Source organism: Borostomias antarcticus (genome assembly GCF_949987555.1).
Source record: "Borostomias antarcticus genome assembly, chromosome: 13".
Lineage (NCBI taxonomy): Eukaryota > Metazoa > Chordata > Actinopteri > Stomiiformes > Stomiidae > Borostomias > Borostomias antarcticus.
In genome coordinates this window covers 14,127,498-14,147,712 of record NC_140246.1, presented here as the reverse complement: position 1 = coordinate 14,147,712, position 20,215 = coordinate 14,127,498, and the positions used below count along the sequence as shown (strand labels likewise).

General features: G+C 44.4%; 1 protein-coding gene across 2 annotated transcripts; it reads left to right on the top strand.

Annotated features, from left to right (window-relative positions):
• The first annotated feature begins 6,980 nt into the window (after positions 1-6,980).
• gnsa (glucosamine (N-acetyl)-6-sulfatase a) lies at positions 6,981-19,083 on the top strand. 2 transcript variants are annotated; one of them, XM_084447870.1, is made up of 14 exons: positions 6,981-7,280; positions 7,733-7,792; positions 8,635-8,841; positions 9,200-9,265; positions 10,543-10,641; positions 10,933-11,100; positions 11,275-11,357; positions 11,529-11,647; positions 11,912-12,015; positions 12,152-12,253; positions 13,735-13,845; positions 14,211-14,321; positions 16,977-17,137; positions 17,376-19,083. In XM_084447870.1, the coding sequence occupies exons 1-14, from the start codon at positions 7,122-7,124 to the stop codon at positions 17,449-17,451; spliced, it is 1,626 nt and encodes a 541-aa protein (XP_084303996.1). In that variant the 5' UTR covers positions 6,981-7,121; the 3' UTR covers positions 17,452-19,083. The 2 variants fall into 2 exon arrangements, with proteins under 2 accessions (XP_084303996.1, XP_084303997.1); XM_084447871.1 differs by lacking the exons at positions 13,735-13,845; positions 14,211-14,321; positions 16,977-17,137; positions 17,376-19,083 and adding an exon at positions 13,393-13,593.
• Positions 19,084-20,215: the final 1,132 nt, after the last annotated feature.

Sequence of the window (20,215 nt, the reverse complement as noted above, 5' to 3'; positions counted from 1 at the left end):
TCATCCTGGGACAGGGGTGGAGTCGGAAGCTCTACACCAATCAGACTGACGTAGAAAGAGAACAACCAATCAGACTGACGTAGAAAGAGAACAGTAGTCTCTGTCGGACAGTAGTCAGGGAAGCATGTAAACCTTGTTGTGGTTGGCAAGAGAGTGACAGGTTTTGTTTAATGGGTCTATGTGACCTGAGGCATACCCCAACAGGATTATGAGTCGAATGACACTTAAAGACGTCACATTACTGATGTGGTGAGGTAGATGTTGGATTGAATACAGCAAGAGTTAAGCTACTACCCTTACATATTATGTACGAGTTTGATTGAGGCCATTTGGGAGTGGGCGGTCCTAAACTGACAAAGAATACCAGAGATGAAAGCTACATGACACTACATGAACAATGTGGATCCTAGGGTCCATTTTAATTTATTTCTATTGAGAACACTACCACCAGGTAGTGTGTGTACACTGAAGCACTTAATTTGAGTTGGGATAAGGCTAAAGATCATGACACGAAACAGTAAATGCATGTCATGAAAGAATACCATGTACTGTAATAACAGGTAACTGAAAGGTACTGAACTAACACGTGGACAGTAGGTCAATGAATTCAGCCCCAATAGATGGCTCTTAGACTGTGCCAAAGTTTTGAGTTGTGCCTCTCGTGCCAAGCAGAAAGGTTATTGTATGTTTTGTTTGTCAAATGTTGTATGATGAAATTATTTTTATTTCATTGTGTGTGTGTGATCAGAAGATCTTTCTTAACTTATTGATATGTGTTATACTGTCTGTGTCGATACCAGCACTGTGCCCTTTGATTGTCATGATAACGGATACAAGAAGCTTTGCCTACATACACACACACACACACACACACACACAGACACACACACACACACAGACACACACACACACACACACAAACACACACACACACACACACACACACAGAAACAACATACTGTAATAAGGACAGGGGTCTTTCACACTTTCTCAGTGCTCAGGGAAATCAAGTGGTGCATACTGTCAAAAGCTTGCTCTTGTAGCAGTGAGAGAGTGGATGAATAATAGGAGATATTGTTGTTTTTGTTAAATTATGGCCGATTTGTAGCCCTGTTTTGTTGTGTTTTGTAAAAATGGGTATGATCCAGATTTTGCTAAATAAAATGTTTTCAATCTAAGCGTGGCTCTTACATGTATGACTACATGTATTGATAAAAAAAAATGTATCTATTTATGCTGCTGTACAGTACATTTTCTTATTACAGTACATGACTTTGCTCCATCAAGCATGGATTGATCTATTCTGACTGAAAATCAAGAGAGCCATGAATGATTTAGAAATCTAACACATCTCTCTCTCTCTCTCTCTCTCTCTCTCCACTAGTCTAACCTTTATTTGGTTTCCATGGATACCTGTTTTACAATATACTGTAGGGAGAATGAGAGGTGTGATGTTGACTAAGAAGAAATAAAGGTGAGTTAGTTATAATGAGTAGGAAAGACGCACACACAAGCACACAAGACACTTTGAGAGGGGATAAATCCCATGCACTACTTTGTTGGCATGTCCAAATCATCTATTGCGCCCCTGACTGATCTACTGTTCTGTAGGAAAGATCAAAAAAGAGCTTCTGACTTTGAGCTCCCAGGCAGTAAATATTTAATTTTTACGACTCCAACCACACTCTGTCTTACACCCACACACAGCTGCAACCAGGAGCTCAGGAAGCAGGTTGGAGTACTGTCAGTAGAGGAGGCTGGAGGCTATGCTATTAGTGTAAGATCCGATACATGGGACAGTATCAGCCTACATGGTCCATGAGGGCACAGTGCATCAGGAAAGTACTCACACCCCTTCACTTTTTCCACATTTTGCTGTTACAGCCAAAATCATTTTCCCTAATCAATCTACACACAATAACCCATAATGACAAAGTGAAAAAAGTTTTTTGTTTTTTTGCAAATGTATTAAATAAAATTAAAAAAACATCACGATGTGAAATATCACATGTAAGACCCTTTACTCAGTTGAGGCAACTTTGGCAGTGATCAAATTAGCCATTAGCTTGTTCAAGTTTGAGGATCTCTGGAGTGTAACCACTGCCCTCACCTTTCCCATCTGTCTATGCCATAGATTTTTTAGTTTTTTCTTTGCTCTTGAAAAAGCGTAACTTTGATTCTTCTACAGTATACTTAGCTGTTAAATCTCATAATGTAATATGTTAGAAGAAAAATTAGAGGTGTAATACAAAACACACACACGTGCAAACACACACACACAAAGACAACATCTTAATATCCCTGCTGTATGCCTCTATTTGACACCTATACACATTATTTCCTGTTTCCAAGCGATAAGCATAATAATTAAATGAAGGTGTCCAATGACCTTTTAGTAGAGGGTCATTCTTCTCTCAGTGTGTCTCCATCTCATTTCAACTCCATTTAACAGGTCACCACAGTTCAACGACCAATGAGGAAGTGTTCTGATGCCCTCTCTTCCTGCTGTCGCTACAGATACCTCCAACATGGTGGAGCCAAGGAACAGACACCACTATGTAGCCTACTGAAGGAGTCAATTCTGCTGCTCAAATATTGTACTATTTACTCCAATAACAGCAGCTCAAACAAACTGACCAGCTGTTGTACAGTAAAAAATGTAAGAGGATGTTGGATTTTCAACTGATTCCTGAAACCCCATAATATGAAAAGATTATTTTCAGAGCTTGGGGTAGGCCTACGCTTTGAGCATATTTTAGGTGTGGTAAAAGTCAATACATGTTCATAATGTGAAATGCTTGTTCCAGTGAGTACAAAAAGACTATCAATTCACTGCTTCAATCCCCATTACAGTATTAATCCATGAAAATGGTTTTAAATTTACATTAATACACAGCATAGGTATAGGTCCATTTGCATGTAAACAACATGAACACACAGACATCCGCATACTGTATAAATGAACATGACAGCCAGTTTGTGTAGAGACAATATCATTTATATATGGTGAAAAGAACAGCACCCAACACCAATCCCTGGGGCACACCTTTAGCTAGAGACAGGAAATCAGATTGAATGTTACCCGATTTCACACACTGACACCTTGAAACCAGTCACAAGCATCTCTATCCAAACCAATACTAGATAGTCTGTTTAAAAGTAGATGGTGATCGACTGTATCAAATGCTTTTGAGAGATCTACAAAGAGGGCAGCACAGTGTTTCCTGTTGTCTAATGCCGATATACAACAATATATTGTTTTTGTTTTCTGAAAACAGGCCTATGTATGATTTTGGAGAGCTATCCATTAGACAAAAATATTTCTATAGACAAAAATAAGACCGACCCAATAAAGTCCTCCTGTTTATATTGTTGCGGGTGTCTTGCCAGACCTGGGTCAACTACAAAGATCAATTACCTGAAAGTAGCCTATTTAAAGTAGGCTAACTGAGGTGCATTTGATTTGACTCATTCAGCAATGAGGCTGGCCTGTTTGTCTCATTGCACTGGGCACATGAAAGACAAATGATTGCGAGCATTGTGTTATCTTCTAAATAAACATCCTTAAATCATTGAAATCAAGTTACAAAGTATTTGAAAGTTAGCCTGTGTGTAATGTGTAGCGTAACTGTTCTGGTGTTAGTTAACTGTTTAAATGAATGTTATCAGAGTGTGAGTTGTGCTGGTGAATAAAGAGTTGGTAACGTTCCTGTTCTCCTGTGTGTCAACTATATGATGCTCGATGATACAATGGCGCCATCTTCAGGTGACGCGCAAATACTGCACCCTCAACACTTCTTTGTCCGATGGGCGGAGCCTATAAAGATTTCTTCCTATGTGATGCCATTTTTATGACAGTGTCATGACAGCGTCATGTCAATCTTATGAACACCCCTTTTTGGTAATTAGGCCTGCTAGGTCACGTTTATGACAGGTTATGTTGTCTTGGTTAATGGCAGGTTGTCATAAAGTCAAGACAGGTAATGTCGTCTTGGTTAATGTCAACTTGTCATAGCAAAGACATCTCAAATAATGTCAACTTTGCATTAAAAATGACATAACTGAACGGATGACACTTAATGACAACATTCATATAGATTCTTCATGTGTCATGTCATTGTTATGACAGTGCCCTGACTATATGCCAGTGTCATGTCAGTCTTATGCACACCCTTTCAAATAATGTGTTACCCAGACTTGGCTTTAATCTGTCCATCCCTCACTCCTTCTATCCATTCCTCCATCCATCCATCCACACAGTAGCCTAATGTATTTCAGTCTCTCACGCATACACACAAAGCACACTGCAAATATCTCCTGTGTGTGTTTTCAAAGGCTGTCATTTTGAACTGAGTGTAAGTTCTGTTCTCCCAGTGTTAGACATTTTGGTAGTACAGTGGTTGACCATGATTTTTACAGCTGTTCTCAAACCGCCTCCACTGCTGGCTCCCTGCGCCAATCACACAGCCACAGGAAGCTCATAATCTGAGTCCAAGGAGGAAATCATGCTATATTCCACCAATGTTTCTCTCCTCTGTGCTTGTCCAGCAGCTCCCAATAGAGGATCATGTGGTGGAGAGGCACCGCTGCAGAAGAGACACACCTTCAACTGTTGTATGCTGGTGAAGAACAAAGCAAAGGGACCATCTTCCTCTTCCTCCATCTGTCACAGGGAGCAGAATGAAAGTAGTCTAATTGCCAAGCCTGTAAAAGTAGTCATGAAGGTCACAGAAATCACAAAACAATTCCCAAACGGCTCAATATGAAGAATTTCCAATAAGCTCTACCTCTCCATGTTAATAATGGGGCCAAGCCCGCAATTTGAATCCTCAGCTATTTCATGCTGAATACACTGGCCATAAACTGCACCTAGACCAGGATGAGAAGCTGGTGATGTTTGGTGTCACATGTTTTGGCAGTGGATGGCTATCTCCAAGATTGTGGGTCATGCAACCATGCCTGTTAAAAACAATCTAATCATCTGTGTGTGTGTGTGTGTGTGTGTGTGTGTGTGCTTCTATATCTTACAGTAAAAATGTTGTAACACTCAGTAAAGAAGTGTAGTTTGTTATACATTACAACTAGGCTACTGGGCTTATAGAGTGCACTGCACGGCCATAACCATGTGACCTATATGAAAATCTGTAGCCTTAGTCCAGCAGACAAAGGAACCTTTTTGGCTGGACCTTGCATAGAGGTATTACATTTATTTTATTTGCCCAAAATATTGTTTATATATAGTCTACCTAGCTTCATAAAACCACTTGCTGACCAGCTGTTAGCCTTGGGGAATTTTCCGTACAGGGCCATGAACATACCTCTCTATTACAAAAATGTGATCAGAAAATCTTTTAAATAACCCTATTACTCAATAGTGAACAAAATCCAGATATTTTATGAACCTATAAATATTGTAACCCATTAGGATACCATTTTGGACATAAAAAATAACATCATTGTAGTCTGGGAAATGAGGATATGCAACTCCAGGGAAATCTTGATTTGAAGAAGAAAACAAGGGTTGCTGTGTCTTTGAGGAATGCTGACCAGATGGATTGTACTGTAGTATTCTGATGGCTGTGCAGTCATATGGGTCAGCATCAACTCAAACCAACCAAGCGGTAGTCTACAGAGAGCCTCTGTGCTTGTCTGGCAGCTCCTGGGGGTCATGTGGTGGAGAGGCCCTGCTGCAGAAGAGACACACCTTCAACTGTTGTGTGCTGGTGAAGAACAAAGCAATCTCTCACAGGGAGCAGAATGGCTACTCTTAATGTCAAGTAGTCTAATTGCCAATCCTTTGAAAGTAGCCATGAAGGTCACAGAAATCACAAATCAATTCTCACAGGGCAATATATATATATATGACTTTCATTTGACTTTTATTAATCACAAAAGCATTCATACATCATAGTTTGTTTGTTTTTTTGTTTTTTTTAATTTGAGCTCAGCACTCTTCCTTGAATGTTTTGTTTGCAATCTTATTTATTGCCATTTCGTTTTGTTGAAGTGGGGGGAATGCAGTTCATATTTAATTCACATTTAGCTATTGCATGTATATTCATAACAATGAAAGTCTGGACTTGTAAAACACCACTACACATAGACAAGCACTTGCCATTCTATGGGATCCTATTTGGATTCATGTAGTGATGCGTTACAGTTTGTGTGATGATGTACATTGTTCATCGATCAGAATATCAGCCTGTGCTGGATAATAAAGTTGCATTAAAAAATATTCTGTTATATTATGTGTATTAATAATGTACAGTATGTGTTTGCTTGAAAAATGACGTTCTGAACACCTGCAACCCAAATATGTATCCCAGATAAGCATCGATTAGGGGGCAGGAGTAATAAACCTCAAATGAAAAAGTAATCTGACACCATCACATATTTTCCACGAGGTAAGGGATAATACATCTTCTACATATTATCCCCCTTATACCATGGCCACTTGCCAAAGACAAAAGATATGTGTCATTTACTCACATTTTCCACACTAAAATATATAATGCAAATAAAAATATGCATTATTTTTCAATAACGCCACATAGACCTGATAATGTGTATAAAGCCTAAGAATGGACTGTCAACCGAAGTTATTAGTCGAACCTAAGAGCAATATGTCTACCTACATTTGGAAATAATTATAATTCGATTTGAGGAAATCACGTAGAAATAGCCTAGGTTCACTGTGTGTGTGTGCGTGTGTGCGTGTGTGTGTGTGTGTGTGTGTGTGTGTGTGTGTGTGTGTGCGTGCGTGCGTGCGTGCGTGCGTGAGAGAAATATATTTTAGCCTATGCAAGGATCTTTGCTTTTATTGCATTAGGCTACATTACAACAATGGATAATAGAATGACCAGGAATATGTATTATACGATCAGCAACACTGCAAGAATTTAAAGAGACGTTTAATGACGTCATCTGAAACCAGCTGATCGGTGTTTCCGTTGTCCCAAGCAAAACACATGACCGGGAACAGGGAAGTGTTGGCCAGTAGATCTGAAAAGCCATTCTTCGCTTTGCTCATATCTGATCATCATTGCACGCTTTCGCCGATTTACGAATCAGGGACCCAGGACAGCTTCAGCTATTTCTTTATTTAAATTTTTGCAGTGAAAATGGCCTCGGTTCAGCTCAGTTTACCGATGTTATTGAATTTCCTCCTCATCTGCGTCACCTTGCTATTGAGTAACCAGTCTGTTGTTGCCAAGACGTATCACAGACCTAACATTGTTTTGATCTTAACGGATGATTTGGACATATCGATAGGTGGCCTGGTAAGTACGCAACATTATCAAAATACTATGACGCGATGCCTACAGTTAGCAAACCCACACAACAGACTACAGCTTATATTATTCAAAATAGTATTGCTATTCAAAACACAGCTAGCACTAACGTTAGCTAATAGCGAGCTAGCTGCTACTGCAGATAGATGTTGTTGGAGATCTTGGTGATTATTCTCTTGTCTTCAATTCCAATTTGTTTTACGATCACTAGGTTCCACACCCCTGCTCACTCACCGGCTATGTGTATCATCATATCACTGACCTTAAATCTTGTAATCAAACTAACGTTAGCTAAATCAATCTATCATTTATCCGCGTGGTTTGACAATGATACATCATTTTTAGCAGACAGGTAGGCCTAATACACCCTGTTAGCCAGTCCTCCTGACACTGAGTCAGCAGCACTAGTCCTAATTCTGGCTTCTGCACATCCGTTTCAGAATCCACTGAATAAGACCAAGAAGCTTATCGGAGATGCCGGGATCTCGTTCACAAATGCTGTAAGTAAAGCCTACCTATTTCCAACCGATGATCAATCTACAGGTGCATCTCAGAAAAATAGAATATTGTGGAAAGTTCATTATTTTCCGTAATTTAATTCAAAAAGTTAAACTTTCATATATTATAGATTCATTATTTCACTTCACAAATGTAGTGAAATATTTCAAGGCTGATTGCCTCCTTGCCACTCCACGTTGATGCAGTAGGCTAATTTGTGCAAAAGGAGCTCCACCAAGTATTGAGTGTGTATAAATGAACATACTGTACAATCATGAAGATTTAAAAAAAAAAAAAAAAAAAAAAAAAAAGGTTTGGAATATTTAATTTATAATATATATTTCACTGTGTAATGGATTTATAATACATGAAAGTTTCACTGTTTGAATTAAATTACGGAAAATAATGGACTTTTTCACAAAATTCAAATTTTGTGAGATGCACCTGTATGTCAGCGTCCTTACCTGATGTATCAGGACCAGCGCTTGGACTTTGACTTACACAGACACCTCAAGAAATGCTTTCATTGCCATGGGCTTTGTCATTATGCAGAGACTACCATGCATAGCCTATTGTTCAGGCCCTCTAGGAGCTAGAGTGACTCCTCAAATACAATACATACTTATCTGTGCTCGATTGATCTTGCCGGGCACAATGAACCCAATGGGCTAGTCTCAAAAACCCAAAACCAGCAGCCACCTGACACTCTGGGCAGAGTCGAGCAAATTACTTTTATTAAAAGTACTTGAAAGGATTTTTGAACTTGAGCCACGCCTGCCTCGTACTCTGGTTCTTGCTTAAGGGCCTTAGTCTCCTATCTGAACCCTGCCCCCCACTTCCCCAGTTTGTGGCCAGCCCGCTGTGCTGTCCGAGCCGAGCCAGCATCCTGACAGGGAAGTACCCCCACAACCATCACGTCATCAACAACACCCTGGAGGGGAACTGCAGCAGCCTGGCCTGGCAGAAGAGCCAGGAGCCCCAGACCTTCCCTGCCCTGCTGCAGGCCTACGCGGGCTACCAGACCTTCTTCGCTGGGAAGTACCTCAACCAGGTGGCCTCACTGTGGATAGATCCTAGATCATACAGTACATACAGCCTGGATAATGTAGATCATTTACTGTAACAGCTTTATGATCGTATGATTCGTAACCCTTGCAGCAAAATTCACTGTATGTCCTAGAACACAACAGGTTACACAGAGGTCTAGGTCTTTTGGAGAAGCTGCGAGCTCTGCTAAGAATAAGACTCAGTCTACCCCTGACTCACGTCTGCCTGCCTGTCTGTCTGTCTGCGTCCCAGCATGGGAACTTACTCCTTGTCTCTGGAAGCACAGGAGGTCATGTCTGTGTGCGTATAGGAACTGATGTGTGACGTGTGTGTGTGTGTGTGTGTGCGCATGTGTGTTTCAGTATGGGAACTCTGACGCTGGTGGAATAGAGCACATTCCTCTGGGCTGGGACTACTGGGTCGGCCTGGTAAGACAAACGTGACGTCGCTCACACAACTAATGACCCACTTTGACCCCACCCCTTACCCTAACCCCAATGAATCTTAACTTCTGCAAACAAGTTAAACGTGAGCTGGGTATGAATCAATGCAGCCTTCAGTGTTGCCTACTTGGCGACTTTGTTGCTATATCTGGCCACTTGGCGACTTAATCAGTCAAAAGCGACCAGTGACAAATTAAGCGAGTTCTTCAGGTCATCTGTCTTATTATTGTGTCGAGAAAGCTCTGCAAAAGCATCTAACATGTCCTGTTCCACGGTTCACGTTACAACCGAGCTCACGAGAGACGAGCACAGTGAGGGTTGCCTCCTCCTCCTCCTCTTCCTCCTCGCCACTCGCAGCGCTCACACGGCCAGTCTGACTAGACAGCCGCTCCGCAGGTCCCAGCCAGCTGCAGCAGCCGGCGGAGCGAGCGGACACCGTTCAGCTCTGAGCAAGAGCTGCTTTTCTATTCATTTTGACTGTTTCAGAAAAGCATATTATGCAAATTAGTTGATTACGCCATCTAGCTACTTCTAGCTACTTTTGGGAGAGCCAACAGCTAATTCCCTTACAGAGGAGCTGGCAACACTGGCTGCCTCAGAACGAGGTGTCTCTAACTGTATCTTTACCACAGGAGATCTCAAGTATGAGCTGTAGCATTAGCATATGTGTGGTCCTGTAGCGTTAGCATATGTGTGGTCCTGTAGCGTTAGCATATGTGTGGTCCTGTAGCGTTAGCATATGTGTGGTCCTGTAGCGTTAGCATATGTGTGGTCCTGTAGCGTTAGCATATGTGTGGTCCTGTAGCGTTAGCATATGTGTGGTCCTGTAGCGTTAGCATATGTGTGGTCCTGTAGCGTTAGCATATGTGTGGTCCTGTAGCGTTGGCATATGTGTGGTCCTGTAGCGTTGGCATATGTGTGGTCCTAGCTGCACCAGCGGAGTGTGAGTTGAGGTCACACAGGAGGAGGAAGGTTCTGGTGTGTCTACAGGGAATGAAGCAGACATAGCGTTGGTCTTCTGATCAGATTACTGAACCTTGTGTGCAACGCTGAATTCAGTCAGGAGTTTTACTTTTTTAAAGCCTGTTTATGGTCAGATAAGCAAACAGACGTTTATAATGGAAATCAAACCAAAGACGTCCTCTAGATTGGCTAGCCCACCCGGACTGCATTAGTTTGCATTGTTGGGTAATCTCAACAGAAATATTATGTTTCTGTTGTGACTTTGAGTGTGAGTATAGCCTGTCTTTGTCTTTTTATAGGAGAAGAACTCGAAATACTACAACTATACTCTGTCAGTGAATGGGAAAGCTCAGAAGCACGGACAGGACTACAGCAAGGACTACCTGACTGACGTTCTGGTAAGCACTCTAGATCCCATCAGACCTCACCAAGAATATTACGCTCATTATGGTTCTATTCCTTTAAAAAGAGCTGTTGTTCACAGACGGTAACCAGTAGGTTCAATTAATGCATCATACAATACAATTTCCCTCAAAACAATATTCAGATTTTGACTTTGATCTTTTATTCCTCTACCTCTCCCCCCCTCTTCCCTCCTTTCCATCTTCACTCTTTCGTTATCCTCGTCTCTCCTCGTCCAACTATCTCTCCTCATCCCCCTGTCTCTCCATCTTCCTCGCCCCCCCCAGGCCAACAAGTCTCTAGACTTCTTGCAGTACAAGTCCAACTACCGGCCGTTCTTCATGATGGTGTCCACTCCCGCCCCCCACTCCCCCTGGACCGCCGCCCCCCAGTACGAGAAGAGCTTCCCCGACATCAAGGCCCCCCGGGACCCCAACTTCAACGTCCATGGAAAGGTAGGCTGCTGCATGACAAGGGGGACGGACAGAGGAGTCTTCATCGGCTACCAGGCAGTATCCATCCATCCATCCAGCTTAGTGGTCCACCCGTCTTCCTGTGTTTCTCTCTCTGTCCACCCCACACCCCGACTCCCTTCTCTCTTTTTCTCTCCTCCCCCTTTCTCCATCCAGGACAAGCATTGGTTGATCAGACAGGCCAAGACTCCCATGTCCAACTCCTCCGTGGAGTTCCTGGACGACGCCTTCAGGAAACGGTCAGTCCCGCCTCCGGCTCCCCCTTTTCAATTTCCTCCTCTGTTCTACCTCTCCACTTCCGCCTCTCAACTGGTCTTTGTAACAGAACACTGTTTTACTGGTTCTGTCTCTCCCTGCACCTGCTGAAAGATCCTTTTGAATGTGTGTGTGTGTGTCTTCCTGTCCTGTAGGTGGCGTACTCTCCTTTCGGTGGACGACCTGGTGGAGAAGGTGGTGAAGATGCTGGAGGTCAGAGGAGAACTGGAGAACACCTACGTCATCTTCACATCCGACAACGGCTACCACACTGGTACACACTTGCGCGCACACACACACGCTCACACACCTTATACCAGCTAGCACACAGAGCCTGTCCACATGCATATTGCATACTGTACACGTGCAAGTCCAAGATAAACACACACACACCCACAAACACGGTATTAGACATTATAGCTTGACTTATCCTCTCTCTCTCCTCTCCTCTCCTCTCCTCTCCTCTCCTCTCCTCTCCTCTCCTCTCCTCTCCTCTCCTCTCCTCTCCTCTCCTCTCCTCTCCTCTCCCTCACTACAGGCCAGTTCTCTCTTCCCCTGGACAAGCGGCAGTTGTATGAGTTTGACATCAGGGTGCCACTGCTGGTCAGAGGACCCAACATCAAACCCAACCAGACCAGCTCGGTAAGCCGGCCCTCCACCCTGGCTGTGTTCTACTGTAGCCCTTCTTCACCCTAGTCTCCCTACCTGCTCCGCTCCCGGGCGTGTGTGTTTGTCTGACGTCGGGCGTGTGTGTGTGTGTGTGTTTCTGGACGGTCAGATGCTGGTGGCCAACGTGGACCTAGGACCCACCATCCTGGACATAGCCGGCTACAGCGTCAACAAGACTCAGATGGACGGAATGTCTTTCCTGCCCGTTTTGGTGAGACTTCCACACATACTGTACACACACACACACACACACACACATACTGTACACACACACACACATACTGTACACGCACACACACATACTGTACGCACGCACGCATGCACACACACACACACACACCAGCAACAATAACATTGACAATAACACGATAGTGTTGCACAGTGTATCGATACTAGAAAAGTACCACGATACTCTGTCGTCAAAAACGGTACAATACTACAAGTATTGATACTTTAAGAAAGACAGTGTTTTAATAAGAGCCGTATATATTGAGTTGCGTTCATGCGACAGTGAAGCCGTGTTTGTTTGTAGGCTAAAGCGCTCTGCTTCTCTCTCCCAAGATCCCCGAGTCGCGGGGCAGTATGTGTGTGTGTGTGTGATTGTGTGTGTGCGCGCACGCTCTCTCTCTCTCTCCTCGCTCTGTCACTCTGCAGCGAGCAGCGCAACAGTTTTAACTAGTCTAACCTGAGATGGCTACAAGTACAAATGTCGACCGTCCACAGCTTGTCGATAAAGCTGATGCGGGCAGCGAAATCTGGCATATTTTGCTTACAGAGCCGACAGTGAGGGCAAGCCCACGGACATTACAAAGCCCATCTGTAAACGATGCTACAAATCTATACAAACCAAGGGAGCCAATACGACCAACCGGGCAAAGCATCTTGCAGACAGACATGCCGACTTACATAAACAATTCAAAGAGCAACAGCTTAGCGAATGTGATAGAAGATAAGATACACACAGCAGCAACACCAGTACTGAATACAACCGAAGGATATTTAGCCTACCTTATGTTTGAATGTATGAATGCACAATACATTTATTGCACCAGATGATAGCTAGAGAAGCTAATTTTCATCCGTAGCATGAGACTTTTAGCTAGCATAGCTGCAGCCTAGCTGCAAGCCTAGCTCTCTGCCTAGCGCACGTGTGACAAAAAAAAATCAATACCTGCTCCGACCTCCTAGAGCGAGAGAACTGTTAACCGTGAGACAATTATCTCTTCTGATAATTTGGAAAAGCAAAAATGCTTCAATAGGCCTGGGTTAATTAATAATAATAATAAGCTTTTCAAGTTCTTCTGATTATCTCACAGTTTGCAACAACATAGGCATGATTTCTCCCCACAGACAAACAAACAGATGCCAGCACAATCCCAAACCACCCAGTCGAGGCAGCCTTCCCTTCCAGCTGTGTTTGAAAGCTACAGGAAATATAATAAAGACTCAAAAGATGCAAAAAGACTGAACAGAGCACTAAAAAAAGCCAACAATTTAAAGTTCCATGTTCTGTCATCTATTATTCCATTACTTTTCCTTATGTTTTAGATTTTCGCCGTGGTATCGTTTCGGTATCGAGATATTTTGGGCAGGTATCGAAGTCATACTTTTGGTATCGTGACAACACTATCTTGGAGATGTGAGTATATTGTATATGTATTGTTTTGTGTGTGTGTGTGTGTGTGTGTCCAGGAGGGGAGGGTGAACAGTAGCAGCTGGAGGACGGACGTTTTGGTGGAGTATGAAGGAGAGGGGAGCAACGTCACTGACCCAGCCTGCCCCCTTCTGGGACCAGGAGTCTCGGTACGGAGGGAGGGGAGAGCCTGCCCCCTGCTGGTGCTAGGGGTCTCTGAGGGGGACGGAGGGGGGAAGGACAGCAACATCCCTTATTCAGCCTGCCCCCTGCTGGCCCAGGATGGAGAGTGGTCGGAGGAGTGGTAGATGGACGGAGGGGGGAGATGAAGGAGATGGGATGGGATCCCAGGCTAATCTTCTCTCTCTCTCTCTCTGTCTGTCTTTCTATCTCTTTGTCTTTCTCTTCCTCTCTCTCTCTGTATGTCTCTCTCTGTCTGTCTTTCTCTCTGTTTTTCTCTGTCTTTCTATCTCTTTGTCTTTCTCTCTCTTTCTCTCTCCCCCTGTCTGTCTCTGTCTCTTTGTCTCTCTCATAGGAGTGTTTCCCAGATTGTGTGTGTGAGGACTCCTACAACAACACATACGCCTGTGTGCGCACCGTCGCCTCCTCTGTCAACCTCCAGTACTGCGAGTTTGATGACAACGAGGTAACTACAGTCATCCCAACTTCAATATTTCACCGTACCTCGTGGCGAGAGCAACAATGACAGTGGCAGCAGCGGTAAAATAATTATTACAACCCGCAACCACGAGGGGGAGTAAAGCACTGCTACAGTGTAGTAGGTTACTAGGCTTCTCTGACAATCTGGTTGCCGTTGCTTATAGCCTAATGTAAGCTATGTTTCTCAGTTTGACCGGACTGAATTGCAAACTACTACATTAAATTGGTTATTTGAGGGACTATCATTTTACGGAATTCATTCTTTAGATTCAAACCCGGAAACTCGGAAATCCCACATTTTCAACCCCTATTTTCAACGATGCAGTCAGAGTAGCGACATTAAATATACCATCAATAAATAGCATTAAACCAGTGAAGAAATATTTCATTTCAACCCGTATTTACCAACCCATGATACATTTATTTGATTCAAGGCAGTAGCTATTCCTAAACTCATGGTTTTGTCCTAGACTATCCCAGATCTCATAGGCTATTGAGTCTTTGCTTAAGAAATCCTAACTATTCAATTCCAACTCAAACGGTCGGTCTGCATTTGAACTGATAGTTTCTGTATCCTACTGGGCTGGAATATTTGGGGCAGATTGCCAGGTCAACACGGTCTGGTGGTATTGTACTGTAGGTGTAATGAATTTTGAAGCGAGTAGCCAAATAGAACGAGAGAGAGAGCCTGGTTAGTTTGCTCCAGCTGCAGTGGACAGAGGGAGGCTGAGTGGAACAATAGCTGGCCAGCATGATCAGTTTGTTGGCAATTAGTTTTGACAACTGAACAGTTGATGCTGCACAGTAAATGCAGTACATTCCATTCATGGCTAGTTGCTATGGAAATCAGGACTGGCCTCTATCAATCAAACTATCGAATTCAGCCCAACACCTGCAGCAGACCGGCAAAAATTTGAAATGGAATGCGGTGGTCGAAGCCGTGGCTGGAACTCGCTAACGTTAGTAGTCCCCCCCCCCGCCCTCCCCCATAATCCATTAGCCCACTGGCTATAAAACACATCCATCTGATCACATCAATCTATTCAAATGTTTCTGATAATTGCGCTATTGACGACATAGCCTATTCACATACTGCTACAGTACCAGTTTGTGATAGGCCTATTCATGAATGGATAGGATATGGATAGTCCATTCATTGCATAAGTGTTTGAATGACAAACGTTAGCGAGTGGGCGTCACCTCGCAGTAGACGGGATATTGCTGGTTAATCGGATAGGATAGCTTTTATTATGCACCAAGGTCGGGTCAATTTTGATTTTCATAGCAGCAATGTATTATAGATAGATACAATAAGCTACACCACAGTATACTGACCTACTGCGCTATACCCACGTTGTAGCTCTCATGACCTACATTTCCCATCACCTCAGGCTCGTCTTCCAGGTCACAGTCAGTGTCCGACAACGTTGATCAGAGTCGAAGGAGGAGGAGGGGACAGCGACAGGTGTAGCCTAGTAATCACCGATCAGCTGCATTCCCTCGAAGATCCCAACACGTTCATGTTTAGCAGCCTCGCAATTTCATTTTCTCTGCACATTATTAGGCTTGTTATAAAAAAAAGATGCTGATGCTGATCATTCCGGTTGATTTACCTCAGACCCAGAATTGAGACAATTTAGTGAACTTTTTATACTGGGCATGGCACGGTTGATGAACATGATAGCCTAACCTATAGCCTATTACAATAACCATCAAACACGATTGGTCAATTACATAGCCTACAGTGTTTCTATAGACCCTCGCAGCCCCAGAGACCGAAAGGCCATTCATTCATTCAGTCAGATACATGTCTACATCAATGAGGGGACCCTCACCAACCCCACTGATCAAATCACATTTCTACGCTATGTTTATACACTTTTAAAATACAACCTGAACAATAACACACAGAAGACATTGTTTAAGTGGATTAAGTTGATTATTAGCTACGTATATAAACCATTGCGAACTGACGCATTTCAATAGATTGCATCTACAAATCCACCTCTCGTTTATACACTTCAAAACTAAATTTCCCAGTTGGAATTAGAACTGATTCCCACAGATTATAAGCGAATGTTTTGTATTATTAGCAGCTAAATCTGAGGAGCGATCAAGACTGTTTTTACAGCGGGGGTAGCTGACTAACGTTAGCTGGAAACAGTGCTGATAGGCTACAATGTTTAGCTACATTTCAATAGATCGCGTCTACAAGCCATCTCTCGTTGCTACGCTTCCTTAGAAGTGTCAGCAAAAAAGGAAGTGATTTGCTACAGTAGGCTAATGTGTTGCCTTAGTCTTGCTTATTGACTATGTCAATATGGCCTACACAATATTTAGCTTGCTCAATGATGCCTCCTGGTGGCTATTGTCCAACACTGAATGAGGAGGTGGTCTGGAGTGGTCAGAATGCTCCTCTAAAACTTCGCTGCCGCTGTCGTTGCTGCTGTGCCCACAAGATGCGGCGAAATATTGAAGTTTGGATGACTGTACATAAGAAAATAAAAAAACACTTAGACCATGGATGAAATCCCACCTAGTATCTCGTGTGTGTGTGTGTGTGTGTGTGTGTGTGTGTGTGTGTGTGTGTGTGTGTGTGTGTGTGTGTGTGTGTGTGTGTGTGTGTGTGTGTGTTGTCCAGGTGTTTGTGGAGGTGTACAACGTGACGGCGGACCCGTTCCAGCTCAGCAACATCGCCAAGAGCATCGACCAGGAGGTCCTGGAGAAGATGAACCACCGGCTGATGATGCTGCAGTCCTGCTCTGGACAGTCCTGCAGGACGCCCGGGGTCTACGACACGCGGTCAGCAGGGGGCAAACGCACATACATGCACACACACTCACACATACACACACTCACATATACACGCACACACACACACACACACATATACACACACGCACACACATATACACACGCGCACACACATATACGAGCACACACACTCACCCACCCACATCCACACACCCATACCTATCTGTGTGTTGAGGTCCCCCTGTATCTATAATTTGTCCCCCTCCCCCCTGTCTACCCCCCCCAGGTACAAGTTTGACCCTCGGCTCATGTTCAACAGCCATAACCCCCGGCTCAGAAGACTCCGACAGGTCCTGAAGTAAGGAGGGTGGAGAGGGAGAGTGGAGGAGAGGAGAGGAGAGGAGAGGAAGGAAGGAAGGAAGGAAGGAAGGAAGGAGGGCCCCTTTCAGCCTCTCCTGTATGCTGCCTTGTATCTGAGGACCTCACACCTGGCTCAATCCGTGTGTTTGTGTGTGTGAATGTGGGGCGGGGGGGGGGGGGTTATAAAAGGAGACAGGGGTTACAGATTATGCCGGGTACCGCCCCCTCTACGCTAAACCCCAGACACTTTTAAACAGGGATGCCTTTTCGGTGAGCAACACCTGCCTGTCACTGCTCTACTGGGAATTGACTCACCCTGGGACAGGAAGTGATGTGGTGGAGGTTGTCGTCGTGTTCTATATGTGTTTCTCGCGAGTGCGATAAGACCAGTCGAATCAGTTTTTGTGTGTGTGTGTTCTTGTATCTTAACACATGGTTTCATTGATTTACTTTTGACGTTGAGATGAACTGATTTGTGTAAAAATACAATGAAAAGAGGAACGTGGATGGCCATTCGTTCTAAAATCCTGTTTGGGGATTGGGGTTACCAACGTTTTTTTTTTTGTTTTTTTTTAGGCTTTACTGTCATATATTTACTGTCGTGTTCTCCTTTTCACTTCAAATGTAATTTATTACAGGCCTTAGAGACAATTTACCGTTTTGATGATCTGAGAACTGCCCAAGGCATAGGTATCACTCGTGATCCTGACGCATTTTCTTGAACACAAACGTGTTGATGTTTCAGCCCGGGAGAGTGTACAAGGGCAGATGCGTGGGAGGGAATGTGGGGAGTTTGTCTGGAGCGAGTTCCAAGGGAAAGGGGCCAACTATCCTTACTCCCTGGGTTGAACTCTGGCCCTCTGAAACGGTCCCTCACGCATATCACAAACCACACACACACACACACACATATTCTGTAGTCCCAATGATTGTAACGCCTGGATTGTCTACAGTGATAGAGGTTCACTAACTCACCTATTCACTGCTTTCGTTTGTCTGGTCATTTCAGTCATGCTATTCTCGTCCATCACAGGATCTGGAATATGAATATAATATGAATGAACCAAAGCGGTGGGTCTAATGATAGTCCTAACGTGATTTTTTTTCTTTTTGCCTCATCTGCTCAATGTGAAGACTACAGAGACTAGAAAACCACCATATTCATGCTCTGGGAAGACTGGTCTAGGCTTTCAGGACTTACTGGAACTAGCAACCACCTTCTCCTGGCTGCAAGGGAAATTAAATTCACATTCTCTACACTCAAGTCATATCTGTGAAATAGGGCTAGCAACCGTGTTAGCTCGAGGCTTGTCAAAATGTTTTTTATTTTTTATGTCTGATTGTTATTTGTTGTTTGAAATGAATGGTCTTTATTTTTTAATTACATCCAATATCTTGTTCCATTTCATCATTCTATGCTCCAGGTTCTGGATGGAAAATAGACACACACACACACACACAGACAAAGCCACACTGTCAATCAGTCTACAGGAGATCGTCAGTCCACTGATGCACTTTCCAATCTGTCAAAAAGGTGATATTTTTTGCACATAATTTTGTTTGCGACAGTAGTTTATTTTGTTACAATGTATGCATTTCTGGCATCTGTGTTCAATAAAGATATTCTGAGATCAGTTAATTGTACATTTCATTCACATGTGAAACCAGTTTCTATCTTGTGATGAAGGCCTGTCTGGGGCCTGCCTGTCTGGGGCCTGCCTGTCTGGGGTCTGCCTGTCTGGGGTCTGGCTGGGGTCTGCCTGTCTGTCTGGGGTCTGGCTGTTTGGGGCCTAGCTGGCTGGGGCCTGCCTGTCTGGGGCCTGCCTGTCTGTCTGGGGTCTGGCTGTCTGGGGTCTGCCTGCCTGTCTGGGGCCTGCCTGTCTGGGGCCTGCCTGTCTGGGGTCTGGCTGGGGTCTGCCTGTCTGTCTGGGGTCTGGCTGTCTGGGGCCTGCCTGTCTGGGGCCTGCCTGTCTGGGGTCTGGCTGTCTGGGGTCTGGCTGTCTGGGGTCTGCCTGTCTGGGGCCTGTCTGTCTGGGGCTTAGCTGGCTGGGGCCTGCCTGTCTGGGGTTTGCCTGTCTGGGGTCTGGCTGTCTGGGGTCTGGCTGCCTTGGGTCTGCCTGTCTGGGGTCTGCCTGTCTGGGGCCTGTCTGTCTGGGGCCTGCCTGTCTGGGGTCTGCCTGTCTGGGGTCTGTCTGTCTGGGGCCTAGCTGTCTGGGGTCTGCCTGTCTGGGGCCTGTCTGTCTGGGGCCTGTCTGTCTGGGGCCTAGCTGGCTGGGGTTTGCCTGTCTGGGGTTTGCCTGTCTGGGGTCTGGCTGTCTGGGGTCTGGCTGTCTGGGGCCTGTCTGGGGTCTGCCTGTCTGGGGCCTGTCTGGGGTCTGGCTGGCTGGCCAGGAGAGTCCCACTGAGATTAAGAATCGCTTTTTCAAGGGAGATCTGGCCAAGACAGGCAGCAGCAACATAACAAACACATACTGTACCTGTAGGTACATACAGAAAACACAAAACGAAACAACATTTAAACTAGAAATGGTGCTCAAGAGCATGGACTTCCGTCCATGAATTTATTCCGTGGCTCTGTGCGCATGCATGTGCGCATGCATGTGAGCAGGACACGTTTGGTATTGCTGCATTCATTAGGTCGAGAGCTTTATGCCTCTCTGTGACCCTCTCACATCGAGAGATATGGACGTTTATTCTAGCATCTCTCTCTGCTCTTCTGCAGTGCTTTGCAGGGTCATCACTGTGGACGTCTGCGACCTTTCCAAC